Source organism: Elephas maximus, chromosome 9 (genome assembly GCF_024166365.1).
Source record: "Elephas maximus indicus isolate mEleMax1 chromosome 9, mEleMax1 primary haplotype, whole genome shotgun sequence".
NCBI lineage: Eukaryota > Metazoa > Chordata > Mammalia > Proboscidea > Elephantidae > Elephas > Elephas maximus.
The window spans coordinates 110,145,586-110,160,463 of NC_064827.1; the positions used below are offsets into that span (position 1 = coordinate 110,145,586).

The following is a 14,878-nucleotide window of genomic DNA, read 5'->3' on the forward strand; positions in this document are numbered from 1 at the left end:
GCAGGTAGTGGGTGAGTAGGGCTAGTTTCTTCACTTCCTTTGCTTATATATGGTGGTATTTATGTTGAGCTACCTTCCCCGTGGAAACCCTGGTGGCGTAGTGGTTAAGTGCTACGGCTGCTAACCAAAAGGTCGGCAGTTGGAATCCACCAGGTGTTCCTTGGAAACCATACGGGGCAGTTCTACTCCATCCTGTAAGGTCGCTATGAGTTGGAATCAACTCGACAGCAATGGTTTTTTTTTTTTTTCAATCTTCCCCTTAGCCTCAACTCTTATCCAAGTTGCACTATCTCCTTCCTAAATTCACCAGGCAGATATAACCTTTATGTTGACTGACAGAGAATCTACTTTTCTTTTTGACATTTAGTATGTGCATTCTCATCCTATCCGTCCGTTTTAGATTACAGACCCATTGAAGCCAGAAGGCTTGTGTTCATTTGGGTGTCTTCATCGCACCAGTTAACTCCGCTTTGCACACACCAGATATGAAGTACATATTTATTGAAATGAATTGAGTTCCTGGCTTCTTCCCATATGCTTGGCGTGTATTCATCTTAAGGGCCAACTGTGGATATATAGTTCACATCGCCTCTCTTTTCCAGTTTCTTCTGAAAAAAAAAAAAAAACCCTTTTTTACCCCTTTTTTCTCTAACAGCACATTTAAAAATTTTGTTAGAATTCTTAAAAGGTCACTTTGCAATCACAAGTAGTTTGTATTTACTGTTTCAGATTATTCTGTTTGGGGGCCAATGAAATGAATTGCAGCTAATGCATTCAGAAAATAAGAATTACAAGTACTGAGGAATCAAATTACAACCCTAACCTTTGTTTCTTTTGTCTTCTCCAGGGCCTGTTGTCTTTCCTGAGTGCCCCCCTCATAGGTGCTCTGTCTGATGTGTGGGGGAGGAAGCCCTTTCTCATTGGCACAGTCTTCTTCACCTGCTTCCCAATACCACTGATGAGAATCAGCCCATGGTGAGTGGTTCAGCGCCTTCCACTGTCATAACCCTCTCTTAGGTCACATGTAAGTAATACAGTTCTTAACCATTTCAAAGTGGCTGTATCTGTATTTTCATTTTACCACTTTAGTAATCCTGGAAGCAGGCTGGGTAATTGCCTTCAGGACTGTTTTATAAATGGCGAAAAGAAGACATTACAAAATGAAGTCTAAGATTAGTTATTTAGGTGAAGAAATAGAAATAAAACATGGCTGTAAATGCAGCTGTTGTTGCCAGGAGTTCAGTGATCTGAGTTCAGCTCCAGGAATGAGCTGACAATCCCCAGCACTCATTGTTGTGGCTCAGTTGACTTTGAAAATTCATTATTTTTGTCAGCTCCTTGCTTTGGGACACTGATATGACCATACCTTATATCATAATAGGGAGGAATCCCTTTTTTGTATACTGTAGTAATATAAATTAGACTAATAGCCTATTCGTAATCATGTTATGAATTTTAATTTGATTTCATTTCTTTCCTTCAACATGATGAACAGGGAGAAAGTATTTAACACATAATCAAAGTCTTTTTAGTTACCAAAGATGGGGCATAGTTGTGGGTTGGAATTTATAAGTGAATTGTAAGTTATGTCTCTGGAGGCCAAGAGAATGGTATTTTGGCCGATACTCCTATTGCTGAAATCCTCTTCATATGTGAAGCATGGAAATGTTTGTTGGGTTTGTTTGTTTGTTTGGTTGGTTTAAATGCTGTTAATAGATTTTCTTTTTTGGCTCATGTGAAAATATCCTAATTTGATTATCTGATAGGAATTTTATGTCAACATTTGTCAAGTTCTAAATTTGTTAGTACCCATAATAGATTCTTTTAATTTCTCTTAAGTTTTATAAAATACTTCTTTGGTATTTGGACTTTCTAAGAACACGTTATGTTTTTCTAATGAGCTAGGGCTTTTTAAATGTTCTCTCAATAACTAAAAAAAAAATTTTTTTTTTAGACATTTACATTTCTTATTAAGCTTGATTCTTATAAATTTTATGCTTTTTGTTCTAATATAAAATGAATTCTTTTAATTGCTTGGTGTTCTAGGTATATTAATGCCAGTTGTGAATAATTTTACCTCTTCCCTTCCAATTTTTAAGCTGCCGACTGCTTTTGCTAATTGTGCGAATGAACAATGTTAAATAAAAGTGATGATCGTGGATTCATCTTCTTGATGTATATAATGGCAGTGTTGTAATGTTTCATCATTAAACTAGGCTAGCTTTTAGGTTGAGACATACTCATTTCTATTTTATGCAGAATTTTTCTTTTTTGAAATCAAGGTTGAATGTTAAATTTTATCACATGCTGTTTTTGGCATCGATGGAGATTACTTAGTTTTTCTCCTTAGCTCTGTTAATATGATTAATTAATAGTTTTTCTAATATTGAAACAGCCTTATATTACTGGAAGAAACTCCACTTTTTATTCTGTTTGTTAACATTTTTTTTCTAAATTTCACTTATTTTGTTATTGTTGAGAACGTACACAACAAAACCTACACCAAGTCAACAATCGCTGTATGTACAATTCAGTGACGTGGATTCCATTCTGTGAGCTCTGCAGCTGTCCTGACTCTTTTCTGAGTTGTTCCTTCCCCATTAACATTAACTCACTGCCCCCTAGGTTTCTGTCTTAACTTTAGAGTTGCTGTTGTCAATTTGATCCCATATGGATAGATCTTAAAAAGCCACAATGCTCAAGGCAGGCATGCTTTTACTAGTTAAGCTAAACTATTGTTTGGTTTTAAGAAGACTTCAAGGGATATTTTGGTTTAAGGTTTAAAGATTATCTCAGCGCAATAGTTTCAGGGGTTCATCCAGCCTCCATGGCTCCAGAAAGTCTGGAGTACATGAAAATTTGAAATTTTGCTCTGCATTTCCTTCCTTTTGATTGGGATTCTTTTAAAGAATCTTCGATCAAAATTTTCAGTAATGTAGATGGGTACCATCCAGTTTTACTGGTCTCATGGCAGAAGAGACAGTTGTTCCTGGACGCAGTTAGCCACACATCCATTTCCTCCTCCTATTCTTGACTCTCCTACTTCCTTTGTTGCCCCAGGCAAATAGAGACCAATTGTCCTGCCGTGGATGCCACTTGCAGGCTTTTAAAACCTCAGACATTTTGCAGTGATCTAGGAGGTAGGACAGAAGCACTAAACACATTATTAGGCTAGTTAACGTATATGTGCCGTGAAACCATGACCCCGAACCTCCAAACCAAGGAAACACACAGACCCCATGAGGTTTCTGATTGCACATAAGCAGCCTCAGCAGCTACTGTTTTTTGTTTTTTTTTTTTGTGGTGTTGTAGTAAATATATCTATCACATAACTTTTGTCAATTCAACTTTTTACAAGTATACAACTTACTGACAGCAGTTACCGTAATCAGCTGTGCAACTTTACTCTTAATCAATGAGATTTTTCCATCACTGTTAACTCCTATTTCCCCCTCCCTCTCGACCCTGGTAACCACTAATAAACTTTGTTCTCTATATATTTGCCTTTTCTTGTCTTTTTATATAAGTAAGGTCATCTAATACTTGTCCTTTGTGTTGGCTTATTTTGCCTAGTATAATGTCTTCAAGCTCCATCCATATCATAGCATGTATTAAGACTTCTTTTCTCCTGCTGGCAGAGTAGTGTTCCATTGTAGGTACGTACCACATTTTGTTTATCCATTCATCTGTTGATGGGCATTTATTTTGATTCCACTTTTTGTTTATTGCATATAGTACTGCAGTGAATATTGGTGTACACATCTCTTTTTGAGTCTCTGCTTTCAAGTCTTTTGGCTATATACCTAGAAGTAGAATTGCTGGGTCATATCACAGTTTTATTTTTAGTTTTTTTGAGATACTGTCACACTGTTTTCCACAACAGAGTCATATACCATGAATGACCAAGTGGAATTTATTCCAAGAATGCAGGGATGGTCCAACATTAGAAAATCGAAGCAATATACCACATGAGTAGAAAGAACAAAGGTGTAGTGTGATGGATTGCTTTTGTGTGGCCTTTCTTGCCGTGGTCTTGTAACTCCCGCTCAAGTGATTGGGCAGGACTGCGCAGATAAGGTAATCATGGCCCACCAAGGGCATTGGTGAGTTTTGCAATCTCACTACCACCAAGGAAGAACAGCTAGAAAAGAAGTTCGTCCATTGGACTCCGGATCACTGCGCTGAGAGGCTCCTGGAAGCAGGGTACAGAGAGAGAAAGAAAACTATAACACTGAACACCGTGAGAAGCGGTGACAAAGAACGGTGGCAGAGCAGACCGGCAGTAGCTGGCACAGTGGGCTTTCTGGCCCACAGAGTGAGGAAGCTAAGTACCTTTGGGCCAAGGCTTACTGGTGGAGTGGAGCGTCTCTGGATACTTACCGGCGGAGCTGAAAGAGCTTTGTAATACTTGCCTGAGCAGGGCAGAGGCTGAGGGCAAGGGAAAGCCCCGCCTATGAGCACTGCAGGGAAGAGGCTGTCCTGATAGAAGAACTGTATCCTGAGCATTTATCAGCCTGAATTGTAACCTATTGCTGCCTTAATAAACCCCATAATCGTGAGTATTGTCTGTGAGTTCTGTATGGACATTGCAATGAATTATCAAACCCAGCAGAGAAGTAGGGATTACTGTGGGAGGGATGGTTGGTATCAGAATTGGTAAAGATGGTAGAGAGAGAGGAGGCATGTCTGATCTCGGCCTCATAGGAATCAGCTTTGGGCTGTTGATCCTGCTTAAGTTAGAGGAGGTCAGATACTACCCCTTCACCATTTTTACAAAAGGAAAAGAGCTACTACACCATCTCTATGGATACATTTGGTAAAATACAATACCCTTTGTTGATGACAACCCTAAAGAAGATTGGAATAGAAGGGAAATTTATCGGTATGATTCAGGGCATATATGAAAAACCAACAGCCAACATTATACTTAATGAGAAAGACTGAGAGCTTTCCCATTGAAATCGGGAACAAGAGTGCCCACTCTCAGCAATGTTAATCAATATTGTATTAGAAGTCTTAGCCAGAGCAAGAAGACAGGAAAAAGGAATAAGAGGTATTCAGATTGGAAAAGAAGTAGTAAAACTATCTGTTCATAGATGATATGATCCTATATATAGAATATCTAGAGCTAATAGAGGAATTTAGCAAAGTTGCAAGGTACAAGATCAACAAACAAAAATCACTTGGGTTTCTATGCACCAGCAATGAAAAATTTCAAAAGGAAATTAGGGAAACAATTCCATTTACAATAGCATTTAAGAGAATAAAATACCTAAGAATAAATCTAACCAGGGATGTGAAGGACTTATGCAATGAAAACTATAAAACACTGCTGATAGAGATTAAAGAAGATTTAAATAAATGGAAAGATTGGAAGACTTAATATTGCTAAGATGTCAGTACTACCCATTGTGATCTGTAGATTCAACATAATTCAGATCAAAATTCCAACAGCCTTTACAGAAGTAGAAAAACCAGTCTTCAGCTTTATGTGCAATGGGAAGAGACCCCAAATAGCTGAACAGCGTTGAGAGAGAACAAAGTAGGAGGGCTTACACTTCCTGATTTTAAAACATAATATACAGCTACAGTAATCAAATCAGCCTGATACTGGGTATAACAACAGCCACATAGACCAATGGAATAGAATTGAGAGCCCAGAAACAAACCCACACATCTGTGGTCAACTGATTTTTGACAAGGGTGCTAAGTCCATTTGATGGAGAAAGAAGCGTCTCTTCAATAAATGGTGCTGGGAAAAATTGGATTTCCAAATGCAAAAAAATGAAACAGAATCCGTGCCACACACCATGCACAGTAACAAAATCAAAATGGGTTAAGGTCCTGAACGTGCAAACTAAAACCATAAAATTCTTAAAAGAACAAGTAGGAACAACACTGTCAGGCATCACTTTCAACAATTAATTATCTGATATAATAACAGAAGTACAAACAGTATAAATAAATAAATAGACCTCATTTGGATGGACCTCATCCAAAGACTTTCCAAAAAAAGTGAAAAGACAAGCTACGGACTGGGAGAATCTCTTTGAAACCATGTATCTGACAAGAATCTCATAACCAACCAACAACAAAAGATAAATGTCATAAAATGGACAAAGGACTTGAATAGACATTTCTTCAAAGAGGACATTCAGATGGCCACCAAACACATGAAAAGATGCTCAGCTTTGAGCATGAAAAGTCATTATCCATCAGAGAAATACAAATCAAGACCACAATAAAGATACCATTTCACTCCCACTAGGATGGCTAAGATTTAAAAAAACAAAATAAAATACGTTGGTGAGGATGTGGGGAAATTGGAACCCTTATCTATTTCTGTTTGCTAATATTTTAATTAGGTCTTTTTCATCTATGCATATGGCAGAAATTTTTGGTCTTAATTATTTTAATATTTTTTCTTGTGCCTTGCGTTTTGTGTGGTCCTTTTATATTCATTTACTGTATATGTCTTTTTCTTAGCTAACGCTAAGAAATTTGGAGAGTTTCTGTTTTTCTTCTATTGGCTGCCTTTAAAACTATGACCTTAACCCTTATTTTTTCTTTTTTTAGACCATGTGTACTAAACCCCCTTTGACGAGCAATGAAAAAATTAATATGTTTCTACTTCTTCCTCCCCATCTTGATTTTAGTTAATTTTATTAATTGCCTTTATATTTACATATATATACACCCACACATACACACATAAATATGTATTCACGTATATAGGAGCCTTAGCTATGCAGTGGTTAAAGCGCATGACTGCTAACTGAAAGGTTGGTGGTTCGAAACAACCAGCAGCTCCAAGGAAGAAGGATGTGGCAATCTGCTTCCGTAGAGATTTACAGCTTGGAAACCCTATGAGGTTGATGTGCGTTGGAATTGATTCGACTACAGTGGGTGTATATACGTATGTATGTGTGTGTACATATATAATTTATAATCTTTACATGGAATCTTTGGCTCTGGTTACAAAAGATAAGTAAATATATATGCACTCTCTCCTGGGTAATTAGAATAATTTTTTTACAGGTGGTATTTCGCGATGATTTCCGTGTCTGGAGTCTTCTCAGTCACGTTCTCTGTGATATTTGCGTATGTAGCTGACATCACTCAGGAGCATGAGCGAAGTACTGCTTATGGATGGGTAAGATTATAGACTTTCTATTTTTTTAACCAAGCAGTCATTTACATTTTATTAAAAGCTCACAGGAAAATGAGATTTAAATTAAGTGATAAACGTTGATTTACATAAAAGGAAACTTAGAGCAATTGAAATAAAAAGAGCCTCTATGAAAAATTAAAATAGCAAAATAAAAATTGCTGGTAATTTATTCCCTGGTGCCAGTGTTGGAAGATTGGTAGGAATGTGTGAGTTGTTAGTTGTAAAGTTTAAAAATATATAGGTTTGTTTCTCATTAGCTGATCTCTTGAGTAACCTAAACAGAAAACAGGTGCTAAGATAGGCCTCTGTGCACCTGATTTGAATTGAAGAGGAGTTAGACCCTCAGCTGTGTTAACCCGTTGTTAGTTATTGCTGGTTGTGTGTCTCAGGCACTAATTTATGCCACAGTACAGTAGAAAAAGGACTGCACTCATTAATTCAGCAAATAATTACTGAATAAATAACAAAAATTATAGGGGACTTTCTTTTTTTTTTACATTTGGGTGTTAGCCATTTCTAGTTTTCTCAGGGGTGATAATGGTATTGTAGTTACGTAGGAGAAGAAAGACTTACTAGAAGGTGGCTGCTGCATTTTAGGTCAGAGTGTCGTCATCGCTCTGCAAGTTACTTTAAGGGAGGAGAGAGGGCTTGTGAGCCTGTGGGTGAGCATGTATTAACACATCATGAATGTGTGAACTTGGTGGGACGTGTAGATGTGCACTGTGCTCTTCTTTCAACTTTGTTTTAAAATGTTCACATTAAGAAAGTAAAAGAAGAAAGATGGTGTTGGGGGACAGCCCTAGCAAGGGAAGACCCTCACTGTGCATCCTGGCAGATAATCCAAAGAACTGACACATAGCCCTTTCCAGATTCATACGTTTATTCAGGGAAACTTACTAACACGGGCAAGCAGCTACTCTCTCCAGTGGCAGCGGCTGGAGTACTTTCCACAACCACCTAGCAAGGGACCCAAGCTTATATACCCTTCCAGCTGGGACCAAGGCTCATCGTTTTTCTCCCACGTCCTTGGGCAGTCAGTGTTCCCAGGGACTTCATGTCCAGGCCCAGATGTTTTCCTTCTTGTTGCTAAGGCATTCCTCAGCCTTGGCTGCTGGCCCAGTCATGCCACTCCTGGCCTTGAACCTTAGCCCGAGTCCATCCTGAATTCATCCCCAGCATGCTTCGGGGAAGAGCAAAGCTGACTCCATTAGGGAGGGGGTGCATATAGCTGAATAGCAATACTCTACAGATGGTCTGGCCGTACTGTAGAAAATAAGTTGGAGGGGTTGGTGAATGCCAGAAACCCAGGTTACTTCTGCCTTCCCTGGGTCTTATTTTTTCTTTTAAATCCCACTGCTTGAGGTACAATAAGTAGTCATTTAATATGACTGATAGATTGGTGATAACTGCATGAATGAGTGATGGACATATAAATGAGTTACTGCTGTTGCTGTACGACAAAACACCACAGCAGTTTTTACTTAACTGACTTTAGACATCAGTAGTTTGGAACTTCAACTTCACCTAAGCTGTTACCCGCTGTCCCTTCCTACCTTCCCTCCTTCCCTGAATGTCTTTCATCCCAAGTCCTAAAACAGTGGTATCTCCAGAGTACTGGGGAGGAGGACAGAGAGAGAAGCGGCCCAGGCCCACAGGAAGGCTTCACAAAGCCAGGATATTCAAGCTGGGCACGAGGGTTGGTCAGCAGAGTCAAGGGTGCCGAAAGCCCCATTTATCAAACACATATGCAGTTTTTCTCTTCATCTCGAGATACCTATTTAGATACTGGTCACCTTCAATTTCGTTAGATCTTTGTCTTGCTTTGAGCTGGAAGACCATTCACAAAAGCTGTCGTGCTGAGCAGCAGTACAATAGTAGTGCTGTTTCAGAGAGCGCTCTGGAACCAGAAGTGACTGTGATTGACTTAGTTACCCTCTCTGTAGCTCTGTTCCTCACCTGTAGCATAACAGTTATGAGAGTGGGAAAAATTCCTTAAGAGACTGGAAAATATTTTTTAATTTTTGCTCACCTGTGTGAGGTTAAATTCCGCTGCCATCGAGCCGATTCCAACTCATAGCTACCCTATAAAACAGAGTAGAACTGCCCCATAGGGTTCCCAGGAACAGCCGGTGGATTTTAACTGCCGGTCTTTTGGTTAGCAGCCAAGATCTTAACCACTGGGCCACCAGGGCTCCATGTAAGGTTAAGACAGTTATTCAACTTTTCCATTGCTGTTTCCTCATTTGTAAATTGAATAGTAGAGTACCTGTCCAGTTTACACCAGGAATACTATGAGAGTTAAGATAATGGCAATAGAGGGTTCCAGACAGAGTGGGAGAAAAATATAGAACAAAATTTAAATTCACCAAAAAAAAGACCAGACTTAATAGTCTGACAGAGGCTGGAGGAACCCCCAAAACTATGGCCCCTGGACACCCTGCTAACTCAAAATTGAAGCCACTTCTGAATTCTACCTTTCAGCCCCAAATTAGACAGGCCTGTAAAACAAAAAATAACACACAACTTAGTTCAGTCAAGTATAGGAGACGTAATGGGCAACACCGTCCAGGAGACCTAATGGGAAGCACCTGCCCAAAAGCAAAGATGAGAAGGCAGGAAGGACAGGGAACACTGGGCACTGGGATCCCCGGGGTGTAAAGGGAAAGGGGGATACTGTTGACACATTGTGGGGATTGCAACCAATCTCACAAAACAATTTGTGTAAAAAAAATTTTGAATGAGAAACTAATTTGCACTGTAAACTTTCACCTAAAACACAATTAAAAAAAAAATTACTTGATTTAAAAAAAAAGACAACAGAGAAGTCCTTATGAATAAATGAATGATTAAAACATTTTATGCAGATATGAGGTTTTTAGTCTTATTCTAGAAACATGTAACTGTTAGATTTGGAGTAATAGGTCGTTGAATCCCACACCACCTGGGAACCCTGCAGCAGTGTTCCCACACCACCTGGGGACCCTGCAGCAAGGTTCCCGCACCACCGGGGGACCCTGCAGCAGTGTTCCCGCACCACCGGGGGACCCTGCAGCTGTGTTCCCGCACCACCGGGGGACCCTGCAGCAGTGTTCCTATACTACCTGGGGACCGTGTAGCAATGTTCCCATACTACCTGGGGACTGTGTAGCAATGTTCCCGTACCACCTGGGGACCCTGCAGCAGTGTTCGCATACCACCTGGGGACCCTGCAGCAGCATTCCTGCACCACCTGGGGACCCTGCAGCAGTGTTCCTGTACCACCTGGGGACTGTGTAGCAACATTCCCGTACCACCTGGGGACCCTTAAGCAGTGTTGCCATAATGATTTATAGGTCGTTGCAATTTCTGGCCTTGATCTTCCTCTGGGAAAATTTTAAGAGCGGGTGATTTTTCATCATATTTATCTGACACATGTTAAGTAAACCAAAACCAAACCCACTGCCGTCAAGTCGATTCCAACTCATAGTGACCCTATAGGACAGAGTAGAACTGCCCCATAGTTTCCAAGGCTCGCCTGACGGATTCAAACTGCTGACCTCTTGGTTAGCAGGCGTAGCACTTAACCACTACGCCACCAGGGTTTCCAGCATATTAAGTACTCAGTAAATATTTTAATGAAGGAATTTCTGTTTTACAAATTGGAATTCTCCTGTTTTTTCTTTTTTGCCGGAAATGCTTCTATTCAGACATTGGCTTTTCTAATATTTTTAGTATAATTATGTCAGACCTCTGAAGACAGCCCCAACAGTCTGTTTCTGACAGGTCACAGCCTTAGAAAACCTATGAAGCAGTACAGTACTCTGCACATAAGGAGTCCATATGAGTTGGAATCAGCTTGATGGCAGCTAATAACAGCTTATATCGGATACATTGTATTTTAATAGTTACTTGTGGGGAGGGGGTTATGGATGAAGGAAAAATGTCATTGGCTTACCAGTAATCATAATTATAATCCTAATGATTTTTGTAGTTTTATTAAAATCTATTAGAAGTTTAAATAATCAACTTTAAATAACCAAAAGATACGCTTTTGGTGCCCAATCTGCTTGTGTGTTGGATACTGCCCATTTATGCTTTTGAATGTTCAAATTGTATTCTAAAATAAAGTGGGCATTCCACATGCTTACAAGAATCCAGTGTGAAGAGACTCAATATAGCTTAAGGCTGCAGGTGTAGTTAACTGGCTCTGTGATCTCTGGTACTAGATGGAGGTCGGGGGTGACAAGAGGACAGAAATCTGCAGCCCAGAGACCTCTTTAGTGAAAAAGCTTCAATCTCTTCCTCAATAAGTTCTTCTGTTCTTTTTTGTTAAACTGCGTGTGTGTGTGTGCGCACGTGCACATGTATGCACACACTCGTTTTGTGTAAGGATAGGATTTTTCCCCCCTCGGTGCTAATAAAATGGTGAACCAGAGCAGTGTTTTTGGAAGTTGAACTTAAACATTAAGTATAAAAAAAAAAAATAGCCCCTGAGTAATTCATAGATTTTATATCAACCCCACAGATATTTTTTTTTTATGTCCCTTCTCCCCATGTCCCCCTTCCCCACTTCGCCATCCTAAGAAGACCAAAGATTGTATGCTATATTTATGGGAAAGGGTTTCACATTTTTTATTTCTGATAAGATCATTAGTTTTTACTCTTATAGCTCTCTAGGCTTTCTCCAGTTAGCTAATAGCTTTGTCAACAAAGCCTTAAAACAAAATTACTTTGTCATTTTTAAAATTTGCGTGTAACAGATTGCTTTTGTCTTGCTTAAAACCTGGGATGGAAATCCACAGGTGTGCACCTGTGGGACCCTGGGTGAGAGTACGCTTTCCCTGCAGGTCTCAGCCACCTTTGCAGCCAGTCTGGTCAGCAGCCCAGCTATTGGAGCATACCTGTCTGCCAGTTATGGAGACAGCCTTGTGGTGCTGGTGGCCACAGTCGTGGCTCTTTTGGACATCGGCTTCATCTTATTGGCTGTTCCAGAATCTCTGTCAGAGAAAATGAGACCTGTTGCCTGGGGAACTCAGATTTCATGGAAACAAGCAGACCCTTTTGCGGTAAATAAAAACATGCTTCCTTTCCTAAATATTTTTTCAAGTCATGCAAATAAAAGAACATTTCTGCGTCCTGAAGGATCCATTTCTTTTTACAGTAGAAATAGAAGATGTTTAGTTGCAGGTAAAGGATTAAGGGAGTCTGAGCACCAAGAAATTATGTAGAATTAGCACTTCTTAATCAAGCATGTCACTTAAGGGAGAAAAAATGTCCAGCTGTTTCTTGGGAAAGAATTTTTTTTTCTTTCGCATGGTTGTTTTCATCCTTTGTTTACTAAATAAATGAAGGTATTTGAAGTGGTCGTTTTCATTTCCTTTAATTCAAAAAGGACAAATGCATTTGGTCAGACCAGAGTAGTTACAACTGAATTGTTGGTTGACAATCCACTTTGTCCAGAGGCTTTGAACTTGCATTTTGCAGATTAAATAGATTCTTTGTTTTCTATAATCATTTTTGTTGGGGGCGAGGGGAGATGTCACACTTAACACCTAGAAAAAGTACTGAGAAAAGTACTGAGTGTTACCACCCAGCCCCCAACCTTACCTGGTTTGAAATTGTTCTTGAATATGTGTAGAAAAAAACCTAGAGATTTGATTTTTGCTTTTTATTCCCCAGGTTCACCTTTTAGGGAAAATACATGTAATAAGGAAACTAACTTGTATCATCATAAGTTCTTTTCTAAAAAGGACTGTCAGGGCACGTCTGAGGGCCCCTGCCTGCTGTCTGGGTGCCATCTTGTCAGACAGTGAGAAGATGTATTTGCAGGGGGAAGCCAGGAGTGCCCTGGGAACAGGCAGGCACTCCCCCTTTCTGGTCATGTAGTGATCAAGTTACACATAGGAGCTCCTCTGTAAAACGGAAACATTTGTGGCTTACTTTTCAGGGCTGTTGTGAGGATTTAGCTAACATGTGTAAAGTTACCTAGTCTAGGATCCAGTGTGTAGTGGAGTCTCAGTAGATATTAGCTACTTTAGCAAGTAATAATATAAAGATACAGTTATGATGACCTAAAACACACTGCAGCACTCTCAAGTACTCAGATATTCAACAGTTGTGTGTGGAAAAGAGTATGAGGATTTTTTGACAAAGTTGTAACATTCAGAAGTTTTTACTGATCAAAGAGTCACCCTCATTATCATTGACCCCACATCTAGAGCGTACTTATTGTCTACTAGTTTTACAGGCAAATAATTGAATATTAATATTTTAAAGAATAAAGTGAAAATTTTTGTCCAATAAAAACTCTGTACTGATTATGGCTATAAAGAAGTTATATTAGGAATGAGAGGGTAAAGTGATTTTTCTTAAAAGGCTCCAAGTGAGTGTATATTTTTCCCAGATCTGTTCATAGTCTTCAGAATGTGAATCAGTATTAACAAAAATTAGCAAGTTTTTTTTTTTTTTTTTTTAAAAAGGCTGCGAGTTGAACCTGTCATGTTTGAAACATAGACCTCTGAAATCAGGATGTGTGACTTCCATAGAGATAGATGGTGAGGGGTTAAAAGTTAAAGTTCAGTTCCTTTTATATTTTAGACAACTTTGTTATCTGCCTTTTTAGATCAAAACGATGAATCCAGTGCCCCAGAACGTCAGTGACATTAGTATCTATTTGCTTTTTTATGTGTTTTCTTTCTCCTTATTGCCAGTCATTGAAGAAAGTTGGAAAAGATTCTACCGTTTTACTAATCTGCATCACCGTGTTTCTTTCATACCTTCCTGAAGCTGGACAGTATTCAAGTTTTTTTCTCTATCTCAGGCAGGTAGGTAGCAGTTGCCTAGTAGCCTTTGAACCTGAGGAATATCAAAGATTGGACTCTGTCTGCAGGTATTTTGGGAAAAACAATGTAGATAAAAATATATGTGAACTTGAGACTATGTGGGTGCTCCTGTCTGGAGGCAAGATGAGAAAGCAGAGGGAGACAGGAGCGGTTGAATGGACATGGGGAATACAGGGTGGAGAGGAGGAGTGTGCTGTCTCATTAGGGAGAGAGTAGCTAGGAGTGCATAGCAAGGTGTGTATAAGTTTTTGTATGAGAGACTGACTTGATTTGTAAACTTTCACTTAAAGCAAAATAAATAAAAACATGCCAAAGAGGTTGCAGGGAGATTGGTACTCTTGTGCACTGCTAATGGGAATGTAAAATGGTATAACCACTATGGAAAACGATATAGCACCTCCTTAAGAACTAGAAATAGAAATACCATACAATCCAGCAGTCCCACTCCTAGGAATATATCCTAGAGAAATAAGAACTGTCACACAAATAGACATATGCACACCCATGTTCATTGCAGCGTTATTCACAATAGCAAAAAGATGGAAAGACTGTGGCCCCTGGACACCTGGCTAAATTCAGAACTGAAGCCACTCTCAGAGTTCACCTTCCAGCCAAAGAGTAGACAGGCTATAAAACAAACAATAACACAGGTGAGGAACGTGCTTCTTAGTTCAATCAAGTATACAAGGCCAAATGGGCAACACCTGCTCAGAAGCAAAGACAAGAAGGCAGGGACTGGAAACAACCTAGGTGCCCATCAACAGATGAATGGATAAACAAACTATGGTACGTACACAGAATGGAATACTACTGAACGATAAAGAACAATGATGAATCCGCAAAACAGCTCACAACATGGATGAATCTGGAGGACATTATGCTAAGT

At 39.4% G+C, this 14,878-nt stretch overlaps 1 protein-coding gene across 2 annotated transcripts in view; it reads left to right on the forward strand.

Moving 5' to 3' along the window:
* Positions 1-14,878, forward strand: part of MFSD14B (major facilitator superfamily domain containing 14B) — a 106,051-nt gene that overhangs the window by 78,911 nt on the left and 12,262 nt on the right. For both annotated transcript variants that reach the window (XM_049897186.1, XM_049897187.1), the window contains exons 4-7: positions 848-975; positions 7,039-7,153; positions 11,998-12,216; positions 13,861-13,974. In XM_049897186.1, the coding sequence (XP_049753143.1) occupies positions 848-975; positions 7,039-7,153; positions 11,998-12,216; positions 13,861-13,974 (576 nt within the window). The remainder of the gene's footprint in view (positions 1-847; positions 976-7,038; positions 7,154-11,997; positions 12,217-13,860; positions 13,975-14,878) is intronic.